This window comes from Rhinolophus sinicus, linkage group LG01 (assembly GCF_036562045.2).
Source record: "Rhinolophus sinicus isolate RSC01 linkage group LG01, ASM3656204v1, whole genome shotgun sequence".
Lineage (NCBI taxonomy): Eukaryota > Metazoa > Chordata > Mammalia > Chiroptera > Rhinolophidae > Rhinolophus > Rhinolophus sinicus.
This window is the reverse complement of record NC_133751.1, coordinates 209425526-209450387: the sequence shown is the minus strand read 5'-3', so window position 1 is coordinate 209450387 and position 24862 is coordinate 209425526. Positions and strand designations below refer to the sequence as shown.

Sequence of the window (24862 nt, the reverse complement as noted above, 5' to 3'; positions counted from 1 at the left end):
CAAACCAGGCGGGTCTGCTCTTGTCTGGGTTCCACAGACAGGCTGCCCGTCGTGTCCTCAGTCACTCAGTAGGTGTGGGGCCAGGATGGGCCCAGGCTGTCCAGCCCTGGGTCCCGGTCCCTTGCAGCACCTTGAGGACACAAGAAACAGGTGAGGACAGCCAGTATCTGCACACTCAGTCACAATAAGGTCAGAACAATCCTGGGGACGTGAGGGTTTGAGGAGCTCCCTGCAGCTCTGCTGATGGGAGCAGGGTGGCCTCAGGGTTGGTACCTCTGCAAATCCTGGTTACGTCGACCCAGACCATGTGGCAGACACTACAGGTCAGAGTTCGAGGACCCACAATTGAGTGAGAGATGAGGGTTTGCACAGTTAACCATTTCCATTAAAACAGCCCCAGGATCACCTGCAGGGATGGCCTGGTGACATCACCAGGGCCCCGTGCTGTGCAGTGAAAGGGGAACATGGGATTGGTTTCTCAGACCTGACAGCAGTAGTTTATCTGCCTCTGGACACGTCAGGGTCACTGGGGTGGGCCCAGCTGGCGCTCAGCGAGAGGTCGGGCTGTGTCCCAGGCACTCAGGACAGGACAACAGCCGGGTGGACCCTGCAGCCACAGCTGGGCTGGAAACCACTAGATCTTTCTCTGGCCCAGTCGGTGGGGTGGGGTAAAGGCTGCAGTACAGACCACCCTGTCAGGGCTTGGCTGTGGGGTCAGAGCCCAGGGCTGAGCAGAACCCTACAGCTGGTGGTAGGGCTGGGCAGGGGCAGAAACAGTCCCATCTCCAAGTCAGCAAACTTCACAAACAGCACTGCTGTGACATCGGCCAGCCAGGGTTGCGGGCAGGCGTGGCCGAGGGGCTGTGTCCTCGGGAACCTTGTCTCCACTGGCTGTGGTGTCTCCCTGAAGAGGTCTGTCGGGCACTGTGGCGAGCAGAGTAATGGCCCCAAGGACATCCACGTCCCCATCCCAGGAGCTGTGAACAGGGTGCCTGCTTGGCAGAGGGGACCTGGAAATGGGAGGCCATCTTAGCTGACGGTGAGGGGAGACCCTACATGGCATCGCAAGGGTCTGTGTGAGGCCGGCAGGAGGGGCCGAGCCAGGAGATTTGCGCCGGGAGGAGGGCAGGAGAATGACTGCTGGCTCTGAGGGTGGAGGGGCTGCCGTGGCTTCTAGAAGCTGGACAAGGTGACTCAACATTGTCCCTGAGCCTGCAGGAGGAATCAGCCCTGCTCACGTCTGGGTTTGCCTCTGCCCCCAGGTTCCTGAGAGGAAGTCTGTTGTTCAAAGCCACTGGGTGTGGAGATTTGTTACAGCACCAGACGCTGATACGGGCATTTTTCAGAGGCCACAACTCGGCGTCCCGGGCCACCTCACCTGGGCACCTGCAGAGTGAAAAGCTGCTTTCCTGTCCGGCTTTGGTCCCGTGGCACGTAGACACTGAGGGTGGGCAGGTGGGCATGGGCCGGGGTCACCCCACAGGACTGCTGGGCACGTGGGAGCAGCGTCAGCTGGCCTGGAGGGACGTCCGTGCGCCACACTCAGTGGCGTTCCCACCGCCCTCTTGGTGAACGGGCACCATGTTTTCCCCAATCCTTTCCTTGGTTTCTTGCTTCAGAACCACCGAGGCCAGTGTCACAATTCACAGCGCCGTGTCACCGGGAGGCCCCGCCGGAGAAGTGGGGAGACAGCGCACAAGTCGACCAATCCTCACTGCGACTGCTCTGTGGGACACAGGAGCTTAGAAAACGTTCATTCTCGTTCTTATCACACCCAACTGTACATAACAGGAAAAATGAAGACACGGACAGACAACACAGTTTTCTATTGAAATTGTTATTATTTGCCATGAAGAATTGCAAACTATACTACTAAGAATGAGCAACATTCCTTCAATAAGCCTTTTTCAAAACACTAAGACAAAGCTCCCCTTTGGTCAACTTGTCACCCGCTCCCACACTGCCACGAGCAGCAGGAGCTGCAGCGAGACCTTCCTGGCCCCCGCAGGTGGGGGTGGCACTTTCCCAGGTTCAGCTGAAGGAATGGAAACGTCCCAACCTTCCTTCCCTCCTTCCCCACCCAGCCTGAGGACAAAGGGGGAAGACGGCTGGAGGGACGGAAAGGCAGAAAGAGGAAAATAACTTATGTCAGCAACACTGGGGGCTGGGGTGTCCTCTGCCACCTTGTGGGCTGGCAGGACCAGGCCCAGCTGCAGCCGCCCAGGGAAGGAGGGGATCCGCGAGAGGAAGGCTCCCTGGGAAGAAGGCTGCACTGCCCTGAGCTCACCCCGCTGCCGACACAGATCCCAGGGGACAGAGCACGGACAGCAAGGCTGCGTGGGGGCAGTGCCCTGGGGCCCCGGACACCAGGGTGCAAGGCGGCAGGTGCTGACATCGGTCAGTGCTGGGAAGGGCCTGGAAATGTCTCCACATGAGCGAAGAGAGACGGGGTATCTGTCTTGCACCATAAACTTGAGGGTTTTACCCTCTGGCCCCAAACCATCTGAAGCCTCGGTGACCTGGAGGGCAGTCCTGAGGACAGAGACGGAGATGGAGGAAGGCTCTGGGCACTGGCGTGCCTGGCCCGCTCTTCCTCTGCCAGCCAGGCTTGCAGTGTCCCCACACCCCGCCATGGGCCTTTGGGCCACAGCCAGGGCAGCTCCCCACCACCCACTGCCCAGCGAGGGGAAGCTGGCGGAACCATCAGCAGCTCGTGGGGCCGTGAAGATGTGAGGAAGGCAGGCCGCATGTGGCTTCCCCTGCGCTGTCCTGGCGAGTCACATGCAGGTGACCAGCCCTTGCCGTTTCTCTCCCCAGTCTCCCATTGAGGCAGCCCCAGTAACCCTGGCAGGGCTGCTGGCAGAGGGCGGGGCCCAGTCCACAGCAGCTGTCCACAGGTCTTCCAGACGTACTGGGGACACGTCCAACAGAAATTCATGTCTGTGACCTCAAACAGGACTTTAATTCCAAAGCAAACCCAGAACCAGAGCCCAGGAGGAAGCAGGACGGAGCGACGCTGACGCAGGGCTGGCGTGGCGCGATGTGCTGGCCTCGGGTCCCAGCCCTGCAGTCAGGCCTCCAGGAGGACAGGGCCGTCCTCCGGCCGAGGGCAGAGAAGGCGGGCACGGCACTCGGCAGGCAGGCGGCTGGATGGATGAAATGCGTGGCACCATGTGCCCCGAGGCCGGGCTGGGCTCTCGACGGCGTCCCAGCGAGGGCCAGTGGAGACGTCCCCTGACTCCAGGATGATTTCAAAGGGACAAGATTTCAAAGTCTTCATCCTCTGAGTCAAAGAATCTTTCTAGTCTCTCGACATCAGAAGACTCTACAAGAAATAAGACAAAACGTGATCAGACCCCTGCCTGGGGATTCTGGGTGTGGGGAGGGAGACATCACCTGTGGGCAGCACCCACCACGACCGGCACTGGGCCCGCTCGCCGGAGCTGGTCCTGGCTGCGCCCGGCCGTTGAGGGCGCTCACTCACAGTGGCCTCCACTGCGGGAGGCAAGAGGACGGACTACTCAGCTGAGGTGTGCAGCCTCCGGGCTGGCGGGTCTGGGCAGGCCCCGAGCCTCGGCTGGCAGGGATGGGCGGGGGAGGAAGCCCAGAGGCTCTTTTAGAAAGAGGAGGAGAGCAGACATACCTCCTGTCACAGCCCAGAGGGAAGTGACAGGAGGTAAGGGCCACTGGTCCCAGGGTGGGGTGCTGACTCCTGTGCCATCTGAGGCTGAAGAGGCATCTGTCCTGAGTGTGAAATGCCAGCACCCGACCCCTATGTGCCTTCCAGCAGGTGGTGAAGCTCCATCATGGTCCTCGGGCTCTTCAGAGACAGGCCAGAGGGCTTGTGTCCTCACTGATCCTCAGAGAAGGGACAGCTGGCTCGGTCGTCCTCAGTGGTCGTCAGTACGGGGGGCACAGGACTCCACTGTGGTCCCCTCCTGGTCTTCATGGGAACACTGACGGAGGCATGAACTGGACATGCTCACAGCCTCAGGGCCAAGCTCCCGTTTTCTGTGCCACGTGCTTGTTTCACTTGGGGGAGGGGGCCTGGCCCACTGCGCGGTGGGACGTGGCAGCCTGCCGGCGGCCGTGGCCTGGCAGAGCAGAGCTGGCTCCACGTGCGGTGCCTGGGGAGCACTGTCACCCCAGAAAGCCGCATGTGCTGTGGCTCTTCCAGAACCCCGGGAACCGTGAGCAGCACGCCCAGGTCCCTGAGCGCGGGCCAGTGCCTGCGCACGCGGTGAAGGACGGGGGTCAGGCTGCTACTGCTGCTGAGCTTGGGGTGAGAGCAGGGGGACACTCAACAGCGGCCCTGCCCCATGTCCCACACACAAATCACTAAGGATCGCGTCTGGTCAAGAGCAATCGGAATGAGATCTGGGGCAGCATCGCACAGGTCACATCCCATGCATAAAACAGGCAGCACCCGGCCCCCCGAGATGTGGCCCTGAGGCCTCGGACTCACCTAAGGACAGGTTCAGGACGTCGGGGCAGGCCAGGTGGGAAGGCTGCTGCTCCACCAGCTCAAACATGGGCAGGGCACCAGCGAGCAGTGAGAGCTGTCAGCAAGACACAGCCACAAACGTTGAGATACAGCCCAGCCAAGAGGTGGCCAGTGTGTGGGGAGAGAGATGCCACGCTGGCGAGAGGGCAGGCGACCTCTGCACAAGGCTGAGATGGACCCAACAGGCACCAGATCACGTGGGGGGCAGCCTCGGGGGTGAGCCCCCTCCACCACCCTCGCTAACGCCAGGCTAATGACCTAGAAAGCCCGTCCTCAAGTGCCCAGGCAGGGTCTGTTCCCATGTCCTCTCCTCACAATGAGGACGACGCCAGGAGCAGCAACCATGCGTGGGCCACAGGAGGATGCACAGCGCATGTGGGGTGCTGGGGAGGAGAGGGGGGGCAGGGTGCCAGACTGGAGGGCCCGAGACGCCCCCCCAGCCGTCCAGCGAGGGGATTCGCTACCAACCTTTCTGACTTGCTGGCACCAATCATTAAAGTCGTCCTCAGTCTTACAGAAAAAGCCCTGAAACGAAAAACTGGTGAGTAAACAGTGGCGTGAACAGGCCGCAGGCCTCACTCGGACACAGGGGCAGTGACCGTTCCCAATGCTGCTGCAGGGAACCCAGTGCACATGCAGACGCTGCTGGGACCACCCGCCCAACCATCCTCACTTCTTCCACTGGCTCCGCCCACAGCTCGACCCTGTGCCCTGTGCCCTGTGCCCGACTGGAGCGGGGCTGAGGCTCGACCCTGACCAGCGTGTCCCGAGCAGCTCGGCAGCAAAGGCTCCCAGGACCGGGTGCCCACAAGCTCCCGCGGGCAGTGGAGCCGAGGGACGGAACGGGACGCACCACAGCAATGGATGGGTCGAGCTCGGCAATGCTCATCCTGCTGGGCGGGTGCTGGCAGTGGAAGCTCTCGTCGGGGATGGCGCAGCCGGCAGCACAGTCCACCGCCGGCTGTGTGGTGTGCGGGTCCAGGTAGATGAGTTCCTCCCCTGGCAAGACGACAGGAGTCCGCAGGAAGGGAGCGGACGGGGCCTATCTCAGACCCGCCACAGCAAAATCCAGCCGGCTGGACCGCGGGCAGGAGGGGGCCATGTTGGGAAGGACCCACGGGAGGCAGGCGTGCCCAGGTGGGGGCCCTGGCTCCAGCCACATCGGCGTGGGGGAAGGGCCGGGGGTGGGGCTCCTTGGCACCACTGGGGACCACACTCACCAACGTAGCCGATGAAGTAGTGGGCGCTGTTGGGCTTCCCTCCAATCACCCCCAGGGACTGGGGCATCATGAAACAGTGCTGCAGGAGGGAGTGAGGGCAGGCACTGAGCAGGCTGGGCTGCTGCCCCCACAGCAGGAGCTCGCACCCCTCAACAGGGCCGGCTCAGACAAGCGACCCTGCCCTCCTACGCAATGAGAAGACATGGTCCTCAAGAGCGTTGTTGGGAAGGAGGACAAGACACGTGCCATGGGCTCAGGAGCATCGACTTGCAGGTACGTTAGGGAAAGTTCCATGCAGGACGCAGGCCTGAGGAGGTGGACGACGTGAGAGGCCCTGGGAGGCGGCCTGCACGGGAGGCCAGATGCTGGTCTGACCACAGGGCAGGAGAAATAAGACAGGAGGCCAGAGGCTAGGGAAGAAAGAGCACGCTCTTGGGAGCACAAGAGAGGGCGGCAGGGGCAGCCAAGACTGGCAGGTAGAGGCCAGCAGTCACAGGGCCGTCAGGCCTGGAGGAAGGAGCCAAGACGGCACCACAGAGGGGTTTCCGCCGGTCAGCGCGAGAACAGACCCACCTTCAGCGTCTCCACGTAGGCCTCATTGATGTCTGTGAGCCCCAGGCGCAGGGGAATGAGAAGCACCAGCGGTCTCCACAGGGACGGCCTGTTGGTGACCTCGGCTCCCGCAGGGAACCCATTGCAGTGCTGGCTGTAATCTGCAGGAAACGCTGTGGCCCCCGCACAAGGAGGGCTGGTCCTGCACAACCTTCCTGAAAAAGGGAGACGTGCTTTCATGGCTAAACAGAAGTAGGCAGAAGCTCACCCAAAAGAAAGACACTGCATTACTCTGTCATAGGAAAAGGGTGTAGTAAGAAAGCCAAGTGCTTACCATACAACTCAAACTTGGGAAATAAAAGCCGAGATTAATCCTGCGGCCCATAGAGAGGACCCGGACGTTTTCTATGCGCACCTAATTACGAATTTTTCTTGTGAAATGAAGCACGAGCAGAAAATAGTGCAAGAAAACGCTATGTACACCAGAGAGCGAAACCAGACCAGGCGCCAGGCAGCCGCCAGCCCAGCCAGAGGCCGCGCTGGCCTGGCCCCGAATTCCTGTGGCCCCCCGACCCCGCAGCAAGGAGCGCATCAGGAATAACTCGCTTCCTTTCCAGTGTTCAGACAACTTATTTCTTCTACCTAAATGCTCCGGGTGACCCTTCAGCAAATACGTGAACTGGGGGTCGTGGAAGGAAGACACACTCCAGCAGCCCGAGCACCCAGCCAGTGGTCTCTCAACGTCTCCCCACTGCAAGGGACCAGGGCAACTAGGGAAATGGCCCATCCCAGGGCTGGGGTGGGGGAAGGTGGGTACAAGGAGAGCCCGCATCTCGTTAAGGCCAGAAAGGGAGGGCTGGTGGGATCCACGAAAATGACAGCAGCGACCAGTCAGGGCAGCCTGAAGGGGTGGCCATGGCCAAGTTTGAGACGACGAGTAATGACCCTAAAGGGTCATTTAAGAACCCATGAATGTACTAGCCCTGAAGAAAAGGTGTCAAATGTAAATACGGAGCGGGCTGAGGGAAAAGAGGGCTATCTCCAGGGGAGTGCCGACCAATAATCCTGGAAGGAAGGGACGCCTTATAGAAGCCATCACCTCAGGTACCTATATCGTAAGGCAAAATCCCCACTGTGCACTCAGCTTCCTGACTCCTCACAAAGGGAGCAGACACTGCCCTAACCGGGAGACCCGCCTCCTGCTGTGATGAACCTGGTCGAGCCAGCGGACATGCCTGGGACGGTCCACTGAGCTGGCCTGGGTTCTTCAGAAACGCCAAGCCTAGTGAAACCAGGAGGAACGAAAGAGGGCTTTCTGGATTGAGGGGACGCAGCACCAGGGGTGACAGAGGCCCTGGGACCCTAAAGGAACGCTCATCATTAGTGACGTGGCTGTGGGGTGCCACGTCCAGGTGAGCCATGCTGTGCTTCACCAGGGGCTGGAACTTTCAAAGCAGGTAGTTGGAAACAGAAAGAACTGGAAGAGGGAGCGATTTTAACTTTCTTTTCTGGGCTACTTGGTCTTTCTGTGGTACTGTGATTTATAGTAAGAAATATATACATTCAGTTTACCACCCGTTGCGGGGCTGAGCTCCTAAATCCTTCGGAATTTCCTAAGAGCTTACAGCTGTCTTTTGTTATGTTAATGAGACCTTTGGGAAGCCCCTAAGATGGGGGCTGGTTGCCAGGGGAACCCACAGTGATTAAGAGAATTGGAACTTTCAGTCCCACCCCTGACCTCTGGGGGCAGCTGGAAACTGAGTTCAATCACCAATGGCCAATGATTTAATCAACCACACCTGTGCAACACAGCCTCCATAAAAACCCAAAAGGGCGGGGTTCAAGGAGCTTCCGGGTTGGTGGATACATGGGGATTTGGGGGAGAGCAGCGCCAGGGATGGGCATGGAAGCTCCTCGCCCCTTCTGCATCCCTTCCATCTGGCTGTTCGTGAGTTATATCCTTTTATAATAAACCCATGACCTCGTAAGTACCCTGTACTTCTGAGTTCCATGAGCTGCTTTAGCAAATAAATGAACCCAAGGAGGGGGTCCCAGGAATCCTATTTATAGCCGGTGGGTCGGAAGCATAGGTGACAACCTGGACTTGCCATCGTGTCTGAAGTGGTGGGGAGAGGGGCGCAGTCCTGTGGGACTGTCTCCAGGTAGGCAGTGTCAGAGTTGAGTTGGGGACACCCAGCTGGTATCGCAGAATTGCTCTGTGGCGTGGGAAGAACTGGTATCAGAATCTTTCTAATTTCTGAACAGATTTCCAGGCTTTTCCCCTTTCTCCCTGATATGGTTACTTGGTGAACTGTACACTGGTGTTTCAAAGAGCCGTGCTGGAATTCATTAGTTCTGCCATTTCTTCCTTTAAACCGTCTCCACATTCGCCTTCATGGATACCCCTCTTCTGGGGTTCCTTCCGTTAATTCTGTTGCTCTTTCCCTAACTTCTTGAGCTATATGCTGATTTCCTTCATTTTCACTTTTGTTATCTGGCACTAGTTCAGTGTACATCAGATTCTGATATGCAGTCTGTTAACGTGACTTCCTTTGACTCCAAAGCCAAGATAAAGATCTGAATTTTTGAGGTAGTACAGTGTTGTTCTTTTTTTCCTATTTATTCTGCATTAGTTTATATAAATATTCCCTGGGCACTTTAAAAGAGGTACATTCTGCCACCAAAACCTAGCATCTGACATGCACCTATTAAACTCGTGAGTTATTCTGGTCCTCTGTAATTTAGTTTTTACCTATTTGAGGTGTCATGTGCTATTTATTTACCAAAGGTTTGGCTTTCCTGAGTGTGAGGCTGTTTTGTGCTGAGAACATTCCCCTTGCTGACCAGGCCCCACCACTAGCACGGACCCTCTTGCATCCTCCTCAAGATGGAGCAGGGCCTGTCACCGCTGCCCTGCTGGGAACTCACGAGTCTGTATATGGCCTGTTATGTCACAATATCCTGTTATTAATAAATGGGCTTGCCTTTGTCCCCGGCACCCATCTGTAATTCTCTAGTGCTCCCCTGATATTTTTAACATATTGAAATTCTCTACTTCCCCATCAATGACAACAACTAATATCGAGGCCTTCCCTCACCTCATGAATCCAGGTCTTTTTCTCAGATTTCTGAACATTTTCTGGCGTCTGGTGCCAGTGTGAACCGCCTTTCTTCACAGGCAGATTGTTACTACTTCTAATATTCAGATGTTTATGAAAATTTCTCTTTATTTTTGCAATTTGGGATTTCACTAGCGACAAGTACATTTAACACATTCTTGATAAAACAAACAAACTGGGGGTTCTTTAGCTCTAAACACCCAACTCTTCTTCCATCTCAGGGGGTTTTCTCCTGCTCCTTCACTGTCACCTCCCTTAGCTCCTGACGTCACCATGCACACAGCGACCTGTGTCCCTGTTTCTGCCATTGGATTCTGCGCCCCCGCACCTCTTCTGACCATACCTGTACTCAATGTGCGTCCGTCAGTGTCACTGGTCCTCACTGCCACACTCTCCTCTGCAGTGTGCAATGTCTCCCTAGAGTCAGCGACTTCCCCCGGCTCCTGTGCTTACAAAGGTGTGACTGTCAACACTCAACGCTCACAGGACCTGCTCTGCACGTCCTGGCTGGCCCTCAGGGGAGGACAAGATGGGTAGGGAGGTGGACAGGGACACCCAAAGAGCAAGGCCACCCCTCACGTGGCACGCTATCTATAAAGTCTGAGCATGAACGTCGTAAGCCACCTCGTTCACTGGGGAGGGACTTTGGTGGGATCTGACACCAGCGGCCCTGCTCCCAGAAAGCAGGAGGAGTCCCTGCTGCTGGGCCAGGCAGTTTCCTGCCTTCGCTCTGCTGAATCCAAGACTCCCTCCTGGCCTGCAGCCCTGGGCGGCTCTGAGTGGTGAGCTAGAAACTCAGGAGACGTGTCTTCGCCGAGGCCTGCATGCTTCTCTCCGGGACTCTTGAAGCCAAAGCGATCAGTATGGACCATTTAGAGCCCCCTGCACTTACCCTGCACCTCACTAAACTGTTCTAAGTCCCAGTGTCCTATCGGGTTGTGTTCTGAGGCTGTTCTTCCTAAATTTGGGGCCGGACATCCTCCACTTGTCCCTGTGACACGCATGTACCCCTTCTGACTCGGGGGAGTGGGAACGATGCAGTGAGACTGGGCCCTGATTATGGCCGGGCAGCCACACACATCCCACTTGGGAGCCTGTTAAAAATCCAGGGTCAGACCCCTCCCAGACCAGACCCACCGCTCCTTGGATAAGCCCAGGTTCGCACCTTGTCACACTTCCAGCACTGCTGCTCTGAGCAACCGACACCCCCAGCAGGGACTGGAGCAGGCCAGCCTCCAAGGCCCCACCAGTGCCCCACATCCCAGAAGGATGGAGATTCTGGAAAACACCTTGTCCCTGCCCCTTCTGGCCAGTGCACTGGAGCAAGCAGCCTCTAGTCTGAAGCCAGCGGTGGGACAAGTGATGGGATCGGCCCCTGAGGTGGAAGGTGAGTGAAGGATGATGGGGTAAGTGGTTTCCCCAACAATGGGGGGAGAAAGAGATTATGGTGTGATGGGGTATTATGCAGCCAGATAACAGCCAGTTATAACACCTTCACTGACAGGAGAAACACAAAAAAACACCGGAAGGAAGTATGTGCAAATGTCAACATGAGCGATTTGACTTTTAAAATCTAGTGGTTCCCCCACTCCCTTTGTACATTTCCTAAGTTTCCACAGTTTTAGAAAAACTTCAAGACCTAGAATGTGGAGAAAAGACAGAAGGAAGAGATCTACGTCCTTCTGTCATGGCCCCAAGTTGATCAACTCTTGGGGGACAGAACTGTTAACGGACGGCGGCCCTGGCAGACCATTCAGAGCTGCAGAAGCAGTGATGCTTTTTATTAAGAAGTCATGTCCCCGGCCCCCCGATCCTATGCTGACAGTGTCCCCACAATGAAGAGAAGAAATGGAGCTCCCAGTCACTGGCGGGGAGGCTATACCCCGTGGGCTGACACACATACACATACATGGCCACACTTCACACCTGCAGTCTCGTGTGCAAGACCTGCTTGTAAATGTCCTTGGTGACCTGGAACTCTGCACTTAGAATGATGCTGCTCAAAGTGCATCCTCTTACATAAAACTGGAACCAAGGCAACAGCCTGCATGTTGAACCTCAATGAAACTGGGGTTGGGGCAGCTTTGGGGAATTCGTTGGGAAAAGGTGCTGAGTAGAAAAGTTATTAAGGCATTAAATACAATAGAGCTTTGTCAGCTTACAGAATGTAAAGCACGAATTCAAAACTGACGCACGAGAGGCTACCTGCCGGAGCCAGCCCTGCCCCCCAGGAACTGCAGCTTCGGCTTGCCTGCGTTCCTGCAGGTTTCCAGGGGTCCTTCCAGAAAGGAGTGGAGCTACGTTCCTGTTTCACGTCACACCTCGGCCGAGATGGCAGAGCAGACTAGTTGGCCTGCCTTTCCTGGCAGTGCCACCAACACAAGAATACCCGCACAAGTGCATGCCTCAGCGGCGGCACCAAGCAGCCCAGCTCTTGGGAGGACGCAGGCCCTGCCCTCAGCCTGGTCCCCGCCTGCTCTGAATGACTGTCACAGCCCCCTGATGACACAAGTAAAGAGTTAACAGTAGCGGGCTTGTGAGCTGGCAGGAAAGAGCTTACAAATTAACCGCTTGGCTTGGAATCCCCTGGCCAGCTCTGCACCTGTAAGCTGACAAGCACCTTACAACCATCATAGATGTGAACGGTTCTTGGAAGAAGCCCCTGCAAGCTGACAAGCACCCGGCATCGTGCACAGAGAAATATAAAACCCCCGCTGAACAGAAACCCATGGCAGCCTCTTCTCTAGACACTGCCATGGGCATCCTCGCTGCCCGACTTTCAGTAAACCTTTTCTTGCTTTCCTACTTTTCCCAGGCCCGTGATTTCTTTCACTTTCTGTGAACAATCGGGGGTATCCAAAAACAATACACCACCCCCCATGCGAGGCACCTCTGGGGGTCAGGCGGGGACGTGTGCTCGGCAGCTGCTCCCCGAGTCCCGCCAGTCCCGACCCACCGTCACTTACTGATGTCCTCCATCACCACCGTGTTGTCCATCGCTATGTGGACGGCCAAGGCGCTCCACGTGTCGAAGACAGCAAGTTTCCTAACAGAAAGGGGAGGACACACCAGTGAGCGGCACGATGCAGACGACTCGCCCTGGGGGCCTGCAGTCGCCTGGGAGGGCCAAGCAGAAGGGGGACGGGTGGCCGACTCAGACTTCACGAAGTTTGAAAAGAGACTCGAGAAGGACAGCAAAGAGAAGGAAGCCAGCAAGGAGGCAAGAGACGGGTGTGGACCAGGGCGAGGACAGTGAGGCGAGGCACGCCGGCCAGTTAGGACACACTGGCCAGGTGTGCTGAGAGGAGTCCAGGCGAGCCGTGTGTGGCCTGAATGCTGGGAGGACGGTGCTGCCCTCACTGTAGAAGCAGGCGCGTGGGGGAGGGGCCAACCTGAGTTCTGGCCGTTAGGGGGGCAGGTCTCTTGGACATCCAAGGCACCTGGCTGAGTTGGCACCTAGACAGGAGCCTGGCGTCTGGGGAGCTGCGCGTGCAGAGAGCAGCGTGGACAGAGAAAAGAGAAGCAGCCAGAGGCCCAAGCCACGCCTGCAGTGCTCATAGGCGGAGGTGGGGAGGGGCAGTGACAGAGGCCAGGACGGCCAGAGGGACAGAAGGACTGGAGGGCATGGCTTCATGGCCTGAGTTTCCAAAGCCAGCAAGCTGCTTGCCGGGTCGTGACAGAAACTCGACCTTGGCGGGGCTGCTTCAGGGCAGCAGTGGGGACAAAGGCGGCAGTGAGTGGTACAAGACAGGCAGAGAGCACACGGACCACATTTCCAAGGCATGCAGAGCTGGACCCAGGACCCTAAAGGGCGTGGGCGGGGCTGGCGACGGAGGACAGTGGGCAGGCTTGGGGACTGGCAGTAAGTTGGACATGGAAGAGAAGGAAGTGCCCAGAGGGTCCCGAGCAGTCCGACAAGGGCAGCTGGGTGGAGAGGGCAGCCATCCATCACGAGGGCAGGCCGGGGATGGGGAGAGAAGGGCAACCTCAGGAAGGCCAAGTGTGGGAGACTGTAGGACAGGGAGCAGGCGGCAGACGCACGAAGCAGGAGGTAGAGAGGAACGTGGCTGGACAGAGAGCTTTCAAGGAAGGGGACAGGGGTCAGAACAGAGGCAGAGCCGCACAGCACCTGCCTGCACCAAGGGCCACCTTCCCCCGGACGGCTGTCGTGTGGACCATTTTCAACCTCCCCGACCATCACCACAATGGGCGGGTCCACTGACAAAGAACAAAGGCCCAAGCCAACAGGCACAATCTGGATGAAGGTATTCATCCCATGACAAAACTAAATCCCGATTCATAAGGTCATGGGGATGGTCACCTCTGAGGACCTTCGTGAAGGCCCTGAAAACAGGGTGAGAGACCCCTCACATCTTTTAGCAGCAAGCCTCAGGAGTCTGCACACCCCAACCCACGCACACCACGTTCCCCAGGGAAATGGGATGGATGGGGCTCGGTACATACTTGAGGACCTGGGCGACCGTGTTGGGCCCGTACCACTGGCCGATAGACTTGCCCTCGCCAACTCCCATTTGCGCTGCAGGAAACAGATCTGATTAGTGACACACATGCCCGATCCTCCAACACCCCTCCCTCCCCTTAGAAGAGGCTGGTCCTGGCGGCATGTGGCATTAGGGACCCTTTACAGGCAGGTTTGTTCTTATTGCCAGACTCTAGCCCTTCCAGGAGGAGTGGGATTAAGGAGGTGAAATGACAGATCGGTGAGTTCAGAGCTGCATTTTTACTTCCTTCTACAACTGAGAACATGAAGCTTAAAAGTTGGACTTGTTAAAACAAAGGAGCATTCAGACTCGCTGATGGGCGTGGAGAGGGACAGACCTCCGCGGTCACCGAGACGGATTTGCAGACGCGTGACAGCCAGGCGGGGTGAGGATCAGGTCTGAGCGCACTGGCCCACCCCAGCAGCCCCGGTGCTGACAGGCCTCTGGCCGCCAGGCTCGCAGGAACCCCCGACTCACGGCCCGCTGGCAAGTGGCCGTAGCGCACCGCAGCCCCCACCTATCTGGTGGATGGAGTAGTAACTGTCCTTCCTGTCCATGAATGCGCTGAGGACGTTCACGTAGCCATCGGGCTGCCTCTTCTGCTGTGTCCACCTCCAATCTATTGGGGCAGAGACAGAAGTGCAGTTTTACCGGATGTGTCCAAGGCCCCTTGGCTCTGTGAAACTCACGACACAGATGACCGACACCGTTCTGAACCCCGCTGAAGTCAAAGCCAGTTCCCCAGGATTCTGACTCTGCTGACCCGTCAACACAAATCCACGCGGACAGCAGAGAAGGTTGCAGGGGTTCAAAGACCATTTCCAAAAAACAACGTTTATCAGCCCTCTTTCAAGTCATTCATTTAAATAAGTGAGAAGCAGTGGGTCATTTCCTCGAGCCATCCATGCAACTCACCCTGCGTTTTATGTCACCCACCCAGTCTTGTCCGTGCCTCCCAAGGCCACGGTCGCAGGGCCACTCACCTCGGCCCAGGTGCCGGCACAGCAGGGCCTGGGCAAAGATCATCTGTCCGCAGCGCAGCATGCAGCCCCAGCCCGTGTCCGAGGTGGGGCCGGTCCCCCCTGTCGCGGAGACGGAAAGCAGACTGACCATCAGGCGGTCCACCAGGAGACTCCAGCGCAGGAGGCAGCGACCGGAACGTGCTTGGTCGGCTCCACACTGAAGTGTCAGCTCCCTCTTGGTGACACACACTTCCTAGAACCTGGTCGTGCCAGCCTGCACTGCTAGGAAATGAAATGTCCCAGCAACACCCTCCAAATGGGCAAAATGTGTGAGCAGGTCAGTCACAGAGAACTGAGCACGAGGAGATGCTGGGCCCCATCATTCACCAGGGGGTGAGGAGCCCCCCGCAGGCCACCAGGCAGTGGGGAAGGGGCAGGCGTCTCACCACTAAAAGCTCACATGCCCTCAGCCACCTGCATCACTTCATAGGGCACGTGGTGGTACCACATGGATGGTGACACAGGCTCTGACGTGACCGGAAATGCCCTCCACCCCGAGCATTGGAAAGGCCCCAGGCACGCGGACGGTGGACGAGCAGACCCAGGGCCAGACCACAAGGGCCGCAATGTCACCTCCCAGCCTCGGGCAGCCCCGCCCACGCATGTGGGTGGACATAGTCCACCTCTTGGAGCAGTGGTGGGCACAGACACAGCCCACCATGGGCCTGTCACCCGTCATGTCTGCGGGGTTGCGGAAGGAAACACCACCCTGGCCTGTCCTCCTCCCGTGTGTTCAGACACCTGACCTGTAGGATAGCGCTATCCCCCACGGCGGGCAGCCGACCCCACCCCTTGCAGCTAGGGCCAAACAGGTGTGCGACCAGCAGTCATGGGACGAAGAGCCATTCCCAGAGCACCTGACACATCACATCGCACATGTGCCTGTGCTGGCACTGGTCTCATTTCCCTACATTTCAGTGTCCCTGAAAGGCAAGCATTCAGGCGACTTTATGCCACCTCACTTCTGGAGAACAGAAGCAACCACATCTCGGAGAGGGACCGCACGGAGACCAGGCATCCAGATATGTGGGCTCCTGGCCCCGAACCTCTGGCCTCCGGTCCTCCGACTGCAAAGGCCAGGCCAAGAGCTGGTCCCCACTCTGTGCCCACGTCCAGGGCACCATGATGAAGAACGAGTTGTAATGGAACAGACGTCAGTGTCCTGTGAAGACGCGTGACAGCCACCTCGCCCTTTAGCTCTCCCCACAGCCAAGTGTGAACCGCGCTGGAGAAGCCGGCGGGCACAGGGCCACACTTGGGCCATCCTGGGCCTCCGCCCACCCCAGGACAACACTGAAATGCAAAGCCTATCTAAAGCCCCTGAAGCAGCTCATTGCCCCGCCCCCATGGTGACACAAGGCTTCACATTCCATTCTAGTCTACATTTCAATGCTGGTCGTGACTCATTAATCCTGCTTTTCAGCCCCAGTTACAAATGGCGACTTGCGGTGGGAAAAGCAGTGCCAGGAGCTGTGTCTCTGCCAGGACTCGGGGAGAGACCTCAGCTGGCTTACTTAGCGAGGCTGCCATGAAGACTAAAATGAAGTGACAAGTATTTGGCATATTCAAGTCAAATGACTCAAAAACCTAAGTTTCCCCCCCCCAAAATGTGTACATTTCATCACATGTTGTAACGAATGGAGCACATACCGATGGCTGGGAAGTTTCTCCTGTATGTAAACCAAAGTCTGGATGCCACATCGGACAAGATCTCGTCCTTTTCTAGAGAATGTTTAAAAAAAGAAAACATAGACACACACAGCCGTAAGTACGTAGGTGGTACGTCACAGAGAGTTAGCAGATAGCTATTACTATCACAACACGCTTTTCGCAGCCTGAGCGCTAAGAGCACAGCAGGCTCCCACACCGCTGATACCTGTGAAAATGCTGTATTTTCTACCCAGTATCCAAACAGGCTCCGAGGTCTCAGGGAAATCTTCAAACTCGGCAAATCGGAGAGTGTCATAGGTCAGAGTAGCTATTAAAACCAAAGGCACACAATGATCAAATTTTTGTAACTTCATAAAACAGTATCACAGCTCATTTACTGCATTTCCATGTAAAAAAACCCCATGTGGAATTCTGCATCTCAGGGTTGCCTGACAATCGCCACTAAGAGCAAATGGGTAATGTGTGGGGACAGGGAGGGGGGGCCTGCCATCCCACTGCCTGAGCCTTTCAGATTCAAAGCTGGAGTCAGTGGCGGGCAGAAGGTAGAACCCAGAGACCAATCAGGAGCCAGGCCCAGCAGAGAGAAAGCAAAAAACAAAGCAAAAACAAAAAATAAAGCCTCCTGATTTACGCACTTGTTTTAGACTTCAAATGTTTCAAACCTAAACAGCAGGAATAAAACGAAACCACGCCCTTATCTGTGGATGCAAGGTAGGCCCCAGCGGAACGGAAGGAGAGCAAGCTGGCAAAGCTGTCCCCGCCTCGCCAGGCATCACCTTGGAGCATGTGCCCAGAGGACTGCTTCAAGGGCAAGAAACAGGAGCGCTACCACACAAAGGGGGTCCTAGTGCCCCCCAGATTTCTTGGTGAGGAGCAGTTAGCAGTACAGGGTGCCACACAGTGTGCTAACTCCTGTGTGGGGCACTGAGCACCAGAAATGGAGACAAACGTCCCCTGAGGCTCCCGGTGCCAGAGGCCTGGAGATCCAGGCCAGACCCCGCTTTCACTTCGACGTCGCTACCAGAAGGGCACAGCCACCGGCATCCACGGGTGACGCCCCACTTCCTGACGCCCCGCTGTGTGTAGGGCACGGGGTCTCCTCACTAAGTGAACTAGACCAGAGCCCCATCCTACTGAGCTGCTGCTGTGAGGAAACTAGACAGGCCCAGGGGCCATCAGGCCACAAGCCGCAGGCTGAGGGAACTGGCCCCTGGCCTAGGGTCCCCCGCCCGCGAGGCCGGCTGCACGCAGTGGCTTCCAGGAAACCCATCGCTGCAGCTGCTCTTCAGAGAACCCTGAACACACCCCTCGTCTGCTGCCTGAAGCGGCCCCTGGGCAGTCACAGCCTTCACCTGCAACTTCACAGAAATCTCTGTGAATCAACACTATCACATTTCTCGCTTATCTTAAGCCTTTTGACAATAGCTCCACCTTTTGGTAAAAATGACATCTGCTATTTATTTTTTAAAAACCCAGGCTACAAAGCAATGTCAGCGTCGCGTGCAGCCTCATGCCCAGCAGTGGACCTCTCCAGAGGCCCCATGGCAGGTCCCTAAGTGAGGCCACAGCACCCGTGGCCTCACCTTTACCCTCCAACACTGGGAGGCTCGGGCCCCACAGACACAAGCCCAGCAAGTCTTGTGGCTCCACAGCATGTCACTCCCATGTGTCCACACCATAACCAACTCGGGGTCCTGCCAGGGTGCCCTGTGGGCTCCCTGTGTGGCTTCCCGGGACAGGTGCTGGCTGGCGCCTGGCGGCTGGGTACACACAAGGTTCCTGGCCTCTTGGGTTGGAAAGTCCCTCCGCCAGGAAATGGGAAAAATACCAGGACGCCCTCGCAGCGTTGCTGTGCTGTCCATGAAACCCTTTCCAGGAGGTGCTCACAGAGGCTGGCGACACAAGTGCTCCGAGGCCAGCCTGTGTCACTACCATCGAGGCGAGCATTCCACGACAGCCAGAAGCTGAACTGGGCACGCAGCTAAGCCCCTACCACAGGGCTGGGAGAGCAGCCACAGCAGGTCCGTGCTCGCCACGGAAGGAACCCGTGGGCGTCGGGGCCAGCCCGGCTCTGGCCTCTCCTCACCTGAAAGCCGACTGGGTCAAAGCAGGCTGTGCAGCCCAGGCTTCGTGCAGGGGCTCTGCTCTGTCACGTCCCACATGTCTGGGCTTCCACAGTGTCACCTGAGCTGCACTGTGGTCGCGAACACACAACTTAACGTCCAAGTTCACATCTCCTTTTCACATAAGATTGTTTCTGTACACAATTATAAAAACTGAGTGGGGACGAGTGACAAGTCTGTCTTCTCAAGTTGCTGAAAACATGGTGTCTCTGCTATGTGTCTGTCCATGACCTTCAGCAACCACTGTCTTCTCTTACCTGCAGGCCCCAACCAACATGTAGACTCAAAGTCACAACGTTTACTATCAAGGGAAAAGGGTGCCGACAGCTCCCGTTTCATTCCAACTGGCCACAGTTCTCATCTGGCCACAGCCAGACATGCTGCTGCTGTGCGAGGGCGCCCAGGGCAGCGCTGAGCACAGGCCGCTCACAGCTCCCGAGACGCGGGGGAGGCCGAGCGCCCTGGCCGTGGCACCGCGCAAGGACCACGACACTGTACGGTGCGTCTGCTCTAGCAGAGGGCGCACTGATGCACTCTGCAGACACCTGGCTTCCCATAGGAAGCAAATGATGACAAGCAGGAGACAACAGGTGGGGAAGGAAGACAGGCTCATTCTGAGAGGAGGTGACACAGCCTGGGGCAGCGCTGAAGTTGAGGAGTTTCCATCCCTGAACTGGCAAAACGCAAAGCAGGCACATTTCTTAGGTTTATTAGGAACCTTTATAGCCAACGAAGCCGACTTCAGAGGGACGGCAGTAAGAGGTGTTCTATGAAGTTGGCACGTATCAGCCACTCCCTACTGTAACTGAGAAAATTATGGGCTGTGTGGCCTGATTCTTAACCCCATGAGCCTAAAGCCAGTGAGGAGACTGAGACACCGGAACCACCAGGAAGCAACCCCCGTTCGCGCCAGCCAGGCTGGAGCCACTGAGTGACAGCTCACATCATCTGCGGGGCCCCTCGGGGGCTTCCAGAGCCCTCACAGCAGCTTCCTGTCTCAGGAAACACCCAGGCCTCCTGCTCCTACAGCTGAGTGTGTGTCATGTGTGCCTCCAGAAGTGGGTGCAGACACGCTGCCTTCACTCCTCCCACTGCACTGTGACTTCCTCACCACGGATGTCGCTGCCTCTCTGTGCCCTGGAGGACACGACGTGCAGGGAGTGTCCGCGTTCCCCGCACTGCAGAGCCACACACCTGAGCCACCCTGATTCCCACAAGTTGGGGACCTTTCTGTGCCTTGGTTTTCTCACTGATAAATGGGAACAGCTGTATCTTCCTCAAGGCTTGAGAGGAAGAAATACGTTAAGAAATGTGAAAAGGCCGAGACCTGTGCTGGTGGGCCCTCTGGGACTCCCTGAAATGGGTGACACAAGGACGACAGCAGGAGGAGACAGTGTCCATATCCTGTGACCAGACTCCTGCAACACCTCGTGTCATGTCAACAGGAAACCGCCCTGACATGCGAACACGTCACTACACCTGGCTCAGGCTCACACCCTCTCCTCAGAGCCAGGGCTGCACTGAGGTGAGGCCAGCGTCTGTGCGCCTGCAGCGGTGGTCCGAATGCCGTAAACTTGCCCTAAAGTAAGAGCACCAAGAGCCTCAGACCTGCAGCAACTTGGGCTGGAAAAGCAGGTGAAGCACTTCTCGTGTCTGAGCAGCGCACGTGTCTTGGCTGGTGTCAGTGGCTCTGCACTGTCCCCCCTGCACCACAGGACAGCAGCTGCCTGGAATGCCACAGGCCGGGCACCTGCACGGCTCACTCGGCTCAGCAGGGGTGCCTGGAACAGACCACCACGCCCCTGACCTTCTGGATCCTCCTTTCTAATGGAGGAAGGAGCAATTTTCTGCTTCTAATTTCTATAAAGATTTGTTTTTGGAGATAGAGCCCACTTGCTAGCTGTATGTCACATGACTTAATGTCTCTAAGTCCCGGTCTTCTCACCCAGGAAATGGGGCAAAGTTGCGGAATCGTCCCGGTGGGGGAAGAACACGGGTACGGGGCAAGGTGCTGGTGCCGTGCACGGCTCCCACCAGTGGCTCTGAGCACCCCTCCTCTTTTTGTGCTATTTCAGGCCTCGTGACTTCTAAGACGGTGCTAAGTCCCCTTCCTCTGAACAAAACATCACTTTTGTTTTATCATCGATATCAACTGAAGCAAAATGTGTTCTAACACTTCTCCACAACAGAAAACGGGACGCCAGTTCAGAAAACATTTCAGTAGAAAAGTAACACTGTCTCCGTCAGAACGAAAGCTCGCAATCACAAGCATTTGTGTAGGCTGACCCACACCAGGGGCCACGCTCCAAAGCCCCTCTCTGGGCTCTACTCTCAGCTGGACCAGCAGCCTCCGCCCGCTTCCCAGAGGCTCCCTCATCTCACTCCACAGGCGGCATGACAACGTCATCCTCTTTCCACTCGACGTCATACCGTTTATGAAGCAGTTCACATACCTCCTGAGTTAAAAGGACTCAAACCTCGAAAAGAACGCCAGTCTCCAGACTCCTGGTCATGATTTCAATTTGAAATAAGATGACATGCAGGAGAAGCAGATGGAGACGCGTCGTCCACCTTACGAAAGAGGCCCTATTAGAAGCACTGCCCCCTTTTGGCCATCGGGGTTCCAGACGCTTGATATGCCCCTTCTTCCCTGGGATGTCCGTGATCACACCCAGAAGAGGAAGCAGAAAGCCCTTTGAGAGTCTGGTAATTCTATTAGAAATAAAGTTTTTATTGAATATTATTAATCTGATAGACAGAAAAACAGGGAATTGCGCTCAATAAATGTAAACAACTTCTCTCCACTTAATACCAATTACATTGTAATTCAACCAGAGAGAACCCCACAAAACTTCACCATTACATTTTGTTTAGAGCTTACCACGATGCATCATGTTTCAACGATATTTCCCCCAAACATTTACGTTTTCTGAAACACTATACTTTGTAAATAAAATCCAAAGAAGGGTTAAGATAATGATTTTGCAAGTAGCTGTTTTTTAAAATCCTTAATACTTTATATGAAGATGCTGGCGGTTCAGTTTTTAATGAAAAAGGGAAGGGAGGGAGCGAAGAGGAGAGAGAGAGGGAGGGAGGGAAGGGAATGGAATCTGGAATTTCAGCTACATCAGAAGAAAACAGGAAAACACTGCTTTAGTGAACACCCTGACAGTGTCCACATTAAAGCTCCCTGCCCTGCACCACCAGCCCTTCTCCCTCGCTGACCTTACACTAGCAGACTAGATTTGAGTTTTACACAAACTCCACAAACCGAACGTCTTACAGCCCAGGACGTTCTGCTTCTTCAGTTACCAACCCCGCGCCAGACACAACGTGAAGCACTGGAGATGCGCGCACAAGACACCAGCTCCGTCTTCAAGGAACGGACAATGTGGCCATGTAAGTGCTGGCTCCGCCAGGGCCTTGAACCGGGGGTGTTGTGATGGACAGTGCTGCAGGCTCGGTGGAGAAGCCCAGCAGCCCGGGGTCTGCCCAGCACCTCTGGACCGCTACACGCTGGCAGCCCTGGGCACCCACTCCCTGGCTCCTTCTCTTCCCTCCCCAGCTCAGACATTCAGTGACCTCGTCCGAAGCGGCCTGCCACACACCTGTAGCTCTGCTCCCTCAGCTCCTGGCCCTGGATCCAAGGCTCCCTGGACGTCGCATGAATGACTGACAGGCACCTCACAGTCAACATGCACAAAATCAGCTCCCAGGAGCTCCCTCACCCCAAGCAGGATATCCCCAAATCTCCCCCGTCTAGTTTCTTAGCTCAGGTCACAAACCTCAGCGCCACCTTCAACTCGGTCCTTTCCATCCCCACAGCTCACCACCTCCAAACTGTAAACAGTTCCACCCTCTCAACCTTAAACACAGCCAGAACTCAAGCTCCTCTCCCCACCGACTGAAGCCTCCAAGGCCTCTAGCAGGCCTCACTGCAACAGCCCCTCCCTGGTCCCCGGGCTTCTGCGCATGCCCCTCACCAGAGCAGCCAGAGCGAGCCTGCTCAACACACCTCCAGTCACGCCACCCCTCCTCTCAAAACCTTCCGAAGGGTCATATCTCACTCAGAACACATGCTCAAGTCCTCATATGGCCCACCAGGCCCCACGACCGGGCCCAGGTCGCCCCTCTGCCTTCAGGCCCTGCTTCTCACCCCACCTGCTGAACCCCTGCCACAGCGGCCTACATGCTGCTCCCAGAGGACACGTCGCCTCCCTCCTGCACTGCTTCTGGGGCTTGGTCAAATTTATGTCTGCAGCGAGCCCTTTCCTGGCCATCCTGGCTACAACTCCATCCCCCTCCTGCATGGTCTCCATCACTCTTGCACATGACCCACACCACTGGTGTCATGTCTAGAATGTCAGCCAGAGTATGGTTTTTGTGTATTTTGTTCACTTCTCTAGTCCCAGAGTCTAGAACAATGCTCAACACAAACTTCATGCTCAATGATAAATGCAGTTTACTCAGTGGATGACTATAAAACAACCAGGAAGGTAGAACCTGTAAGCACCAGGGAAGGCTGGACCATAAATCACCCCTAAAAGGATGTAAGCATCATGCCGGAGAAAACTCACCACAACCTACAAACATCATATGCATTTTTATCAGCATCAACAGAGGCCTTCAAGTGCCAACACCTTTTCTACTTTGAAGCAGCCTTCAGTGTCCCATTAGTTGTCATCATCTGGCCACTCCTAACTTTATGATTTTCACATTAGAGGTAACATGACTAACATTAAACTGTGTTTTCCACCTTACCCGAGTTTCTCATATGAATGACCTTAGGTATCCAAGCAGAAATGATGTAAGAGCAAGTGGATAAGTGGATAATTCTATTGCTTCCCCACCTCATGCCCCAGCAAACAATACAACAGTGTCTGATACTTTTTTCCTTTTTAAACGAACTTCATTCACAAAAAAATGCACGTGGTTAACATGCTCCTTTGGGAGTTAGGACTACTGTTTCCTCCAGCCACCTAACTTTTAAGTGACAAAATGCCCCAAATCATTGAACTGTTGGCAATACACGTCTACTTTACAGTTTCCAGTCTAAGATTTCAGCAAGTTTGTGTTGCAGCTGCCAGGAAAAGAAAATGAAGCAAAAACACTGCCATCCAAGATGACAGGTGGGATTAACCCAGATGAGCTTTCCTGCACAGATGGAGGAATAGCCAAAGGCAAATCACTCTCTGCAAGGAATGAAAGAACTAAAACTGCTGTGGGACGAAACAGAGAGCCCACGTACAAATGCTTTAAAGGCTACTGGAAAGAGACCCAAAGTAACTCACCAGCAAAGTTACCGAGCAAAGACGAGCTAGGCGGAGACACCACACAGACGTGTGCACCGCACCCTCAACCCCCAGTGCGTATCAGGCTCCAGGGACAAGACACGACGAGCCGGCCTCAGTGTCTCGCTTCAGTCACAGAAAAGCCTGGTGCCCTGTCGATGACTGACTCGCCTGTGCCGTGAGTGCTGAGTACGCGTGTCGCCTCCGGTCTACCAACGCAACTTGACAGAAGTTAGAGGTTCCACTTAGCTCCCCGCGGGGGAGGCCACAGCTTTCTGCAACAGCCGTTTCGAGCAGCAGCTCCGCCCGAGTCCCAAGCGGCGCCCGGCGTCCCTCCCTCCCGTCCCGGGCGCCGCGCTGCCCCTTCTCGGTCGAGCCGGCCTTGGGTCTGCGGGCCGGTCACCCGGGCGTTGCGGGCGTACTGGACAAGCTCCGAGACACGCAAACACCCAACTGTCAGATCCGCGCTGGCCTCCCCACGGACGCCACCCCCGTCCGCCCCGCCCGGGGCCGCACTCCGCCCACCCCGCTGCCCGGCTCCCAGGCAGCGCTGGGCATGTCCCCAGCGACCCAGGGGCTAGGCGAGCGCCATCCGCGGGTCCCCAAAGCCGGGGAGGGCCTCACCTGCATCCATCTTCCCTCTCCGGCCGCCGACTGAGCGCCGCGTCGCTCCGATGGGTCCGCAACGCGACGCGACGGGCCGCCGCTGGGGCCAATCAGAGCGCGGGCGGGGCCGGAAGTGCGCGCGGAAGTGCGCCGGCCGCCATCTTGGCGTACGGCGGGTCCCGGCACGAAGGTCTTAACCCGCGCGCTCAGCTCTGCGACGGCCTTCGGCGCTGTTTCCGAGGACCCCAACAA

General features: G+C 56.5%; 1 protein-coding gene across 3 annotated transcripts; it reads right to left on the bottom strand.

Annotated features, from left to right (window-relative positions):
- Window positions 1-1818: 1818 nt before the first annotated feature.
- ATG4B (autophagy related 4B cysteine peptidase) lies at window positions 1819-24861 on the bottom strand. 3 transcript variants are annotated; one of them, XR_012490723.1, is made up of 15 exons: window positions 24629-24861; window positions 16796-16897; window positions 16570-16641; window positions 14881-14979; window positions 14415-14516; window positions 13860-13932; window positions 12362-12441; window positions 6298-6491; window positions 5725-5803; window positions 5358-5503; window positions 4973-5029; window positions 4466-4559; window positions 3644-3956; window positions 3414-3495; window positions 1819-3325 (listed from the first exon to the last, which is right to left on the bottom strand). XR_012490723.1 is itself a non-coding variant. In XM_019711674.2 (13 exons), exons 1-13 carry the CDS (start codon window positions 24636-24638, stop codon window positions 3252-3254), a joined length of 1182 nt encoding a protein of 393 aa, XP_019567233.2. In that variant the 5' UTR covers window positions 24639-24853; the 3' UTR covers window positions 1819-3251. The 3 variants fall into 3 exon arrangements, 1 of the variants encoding a protein (XP_019567233.2); XR_012490722.1 differs by having other exon boundaries at window positions 3414-3956; XM_019711674.2 differs by lacking the exons at window positions 3414-3495; window positions 3644-3956 and having other exon boundaries at window positions 24629-24853.
- Between the last annotated feature and the right edge of the window lies 1 nt (window position 24862).

What these genes read in the sequence shown, in the direction of transcription:
- ATG4B (XM_019711674.2), bottom strand. An exon ending in AAAATACAGCATTTTCACAG is followed by an intron (nt 16,642 to 16,795) that starts GTATCAGCGGTG and finishes AACATTCTCTAG; the next exon opens with AAAAGGACGAGATCTTGTCC. An exon ending in CGTCCTGAACCTGTCCTTAG is followed by an intron (nt 3,326 to 4,465) that starts GTGAGTCCGAGG and finishes TATTTCTTGTAG; the next exon opens with AGTCTTCTGATGTCGAGAGA.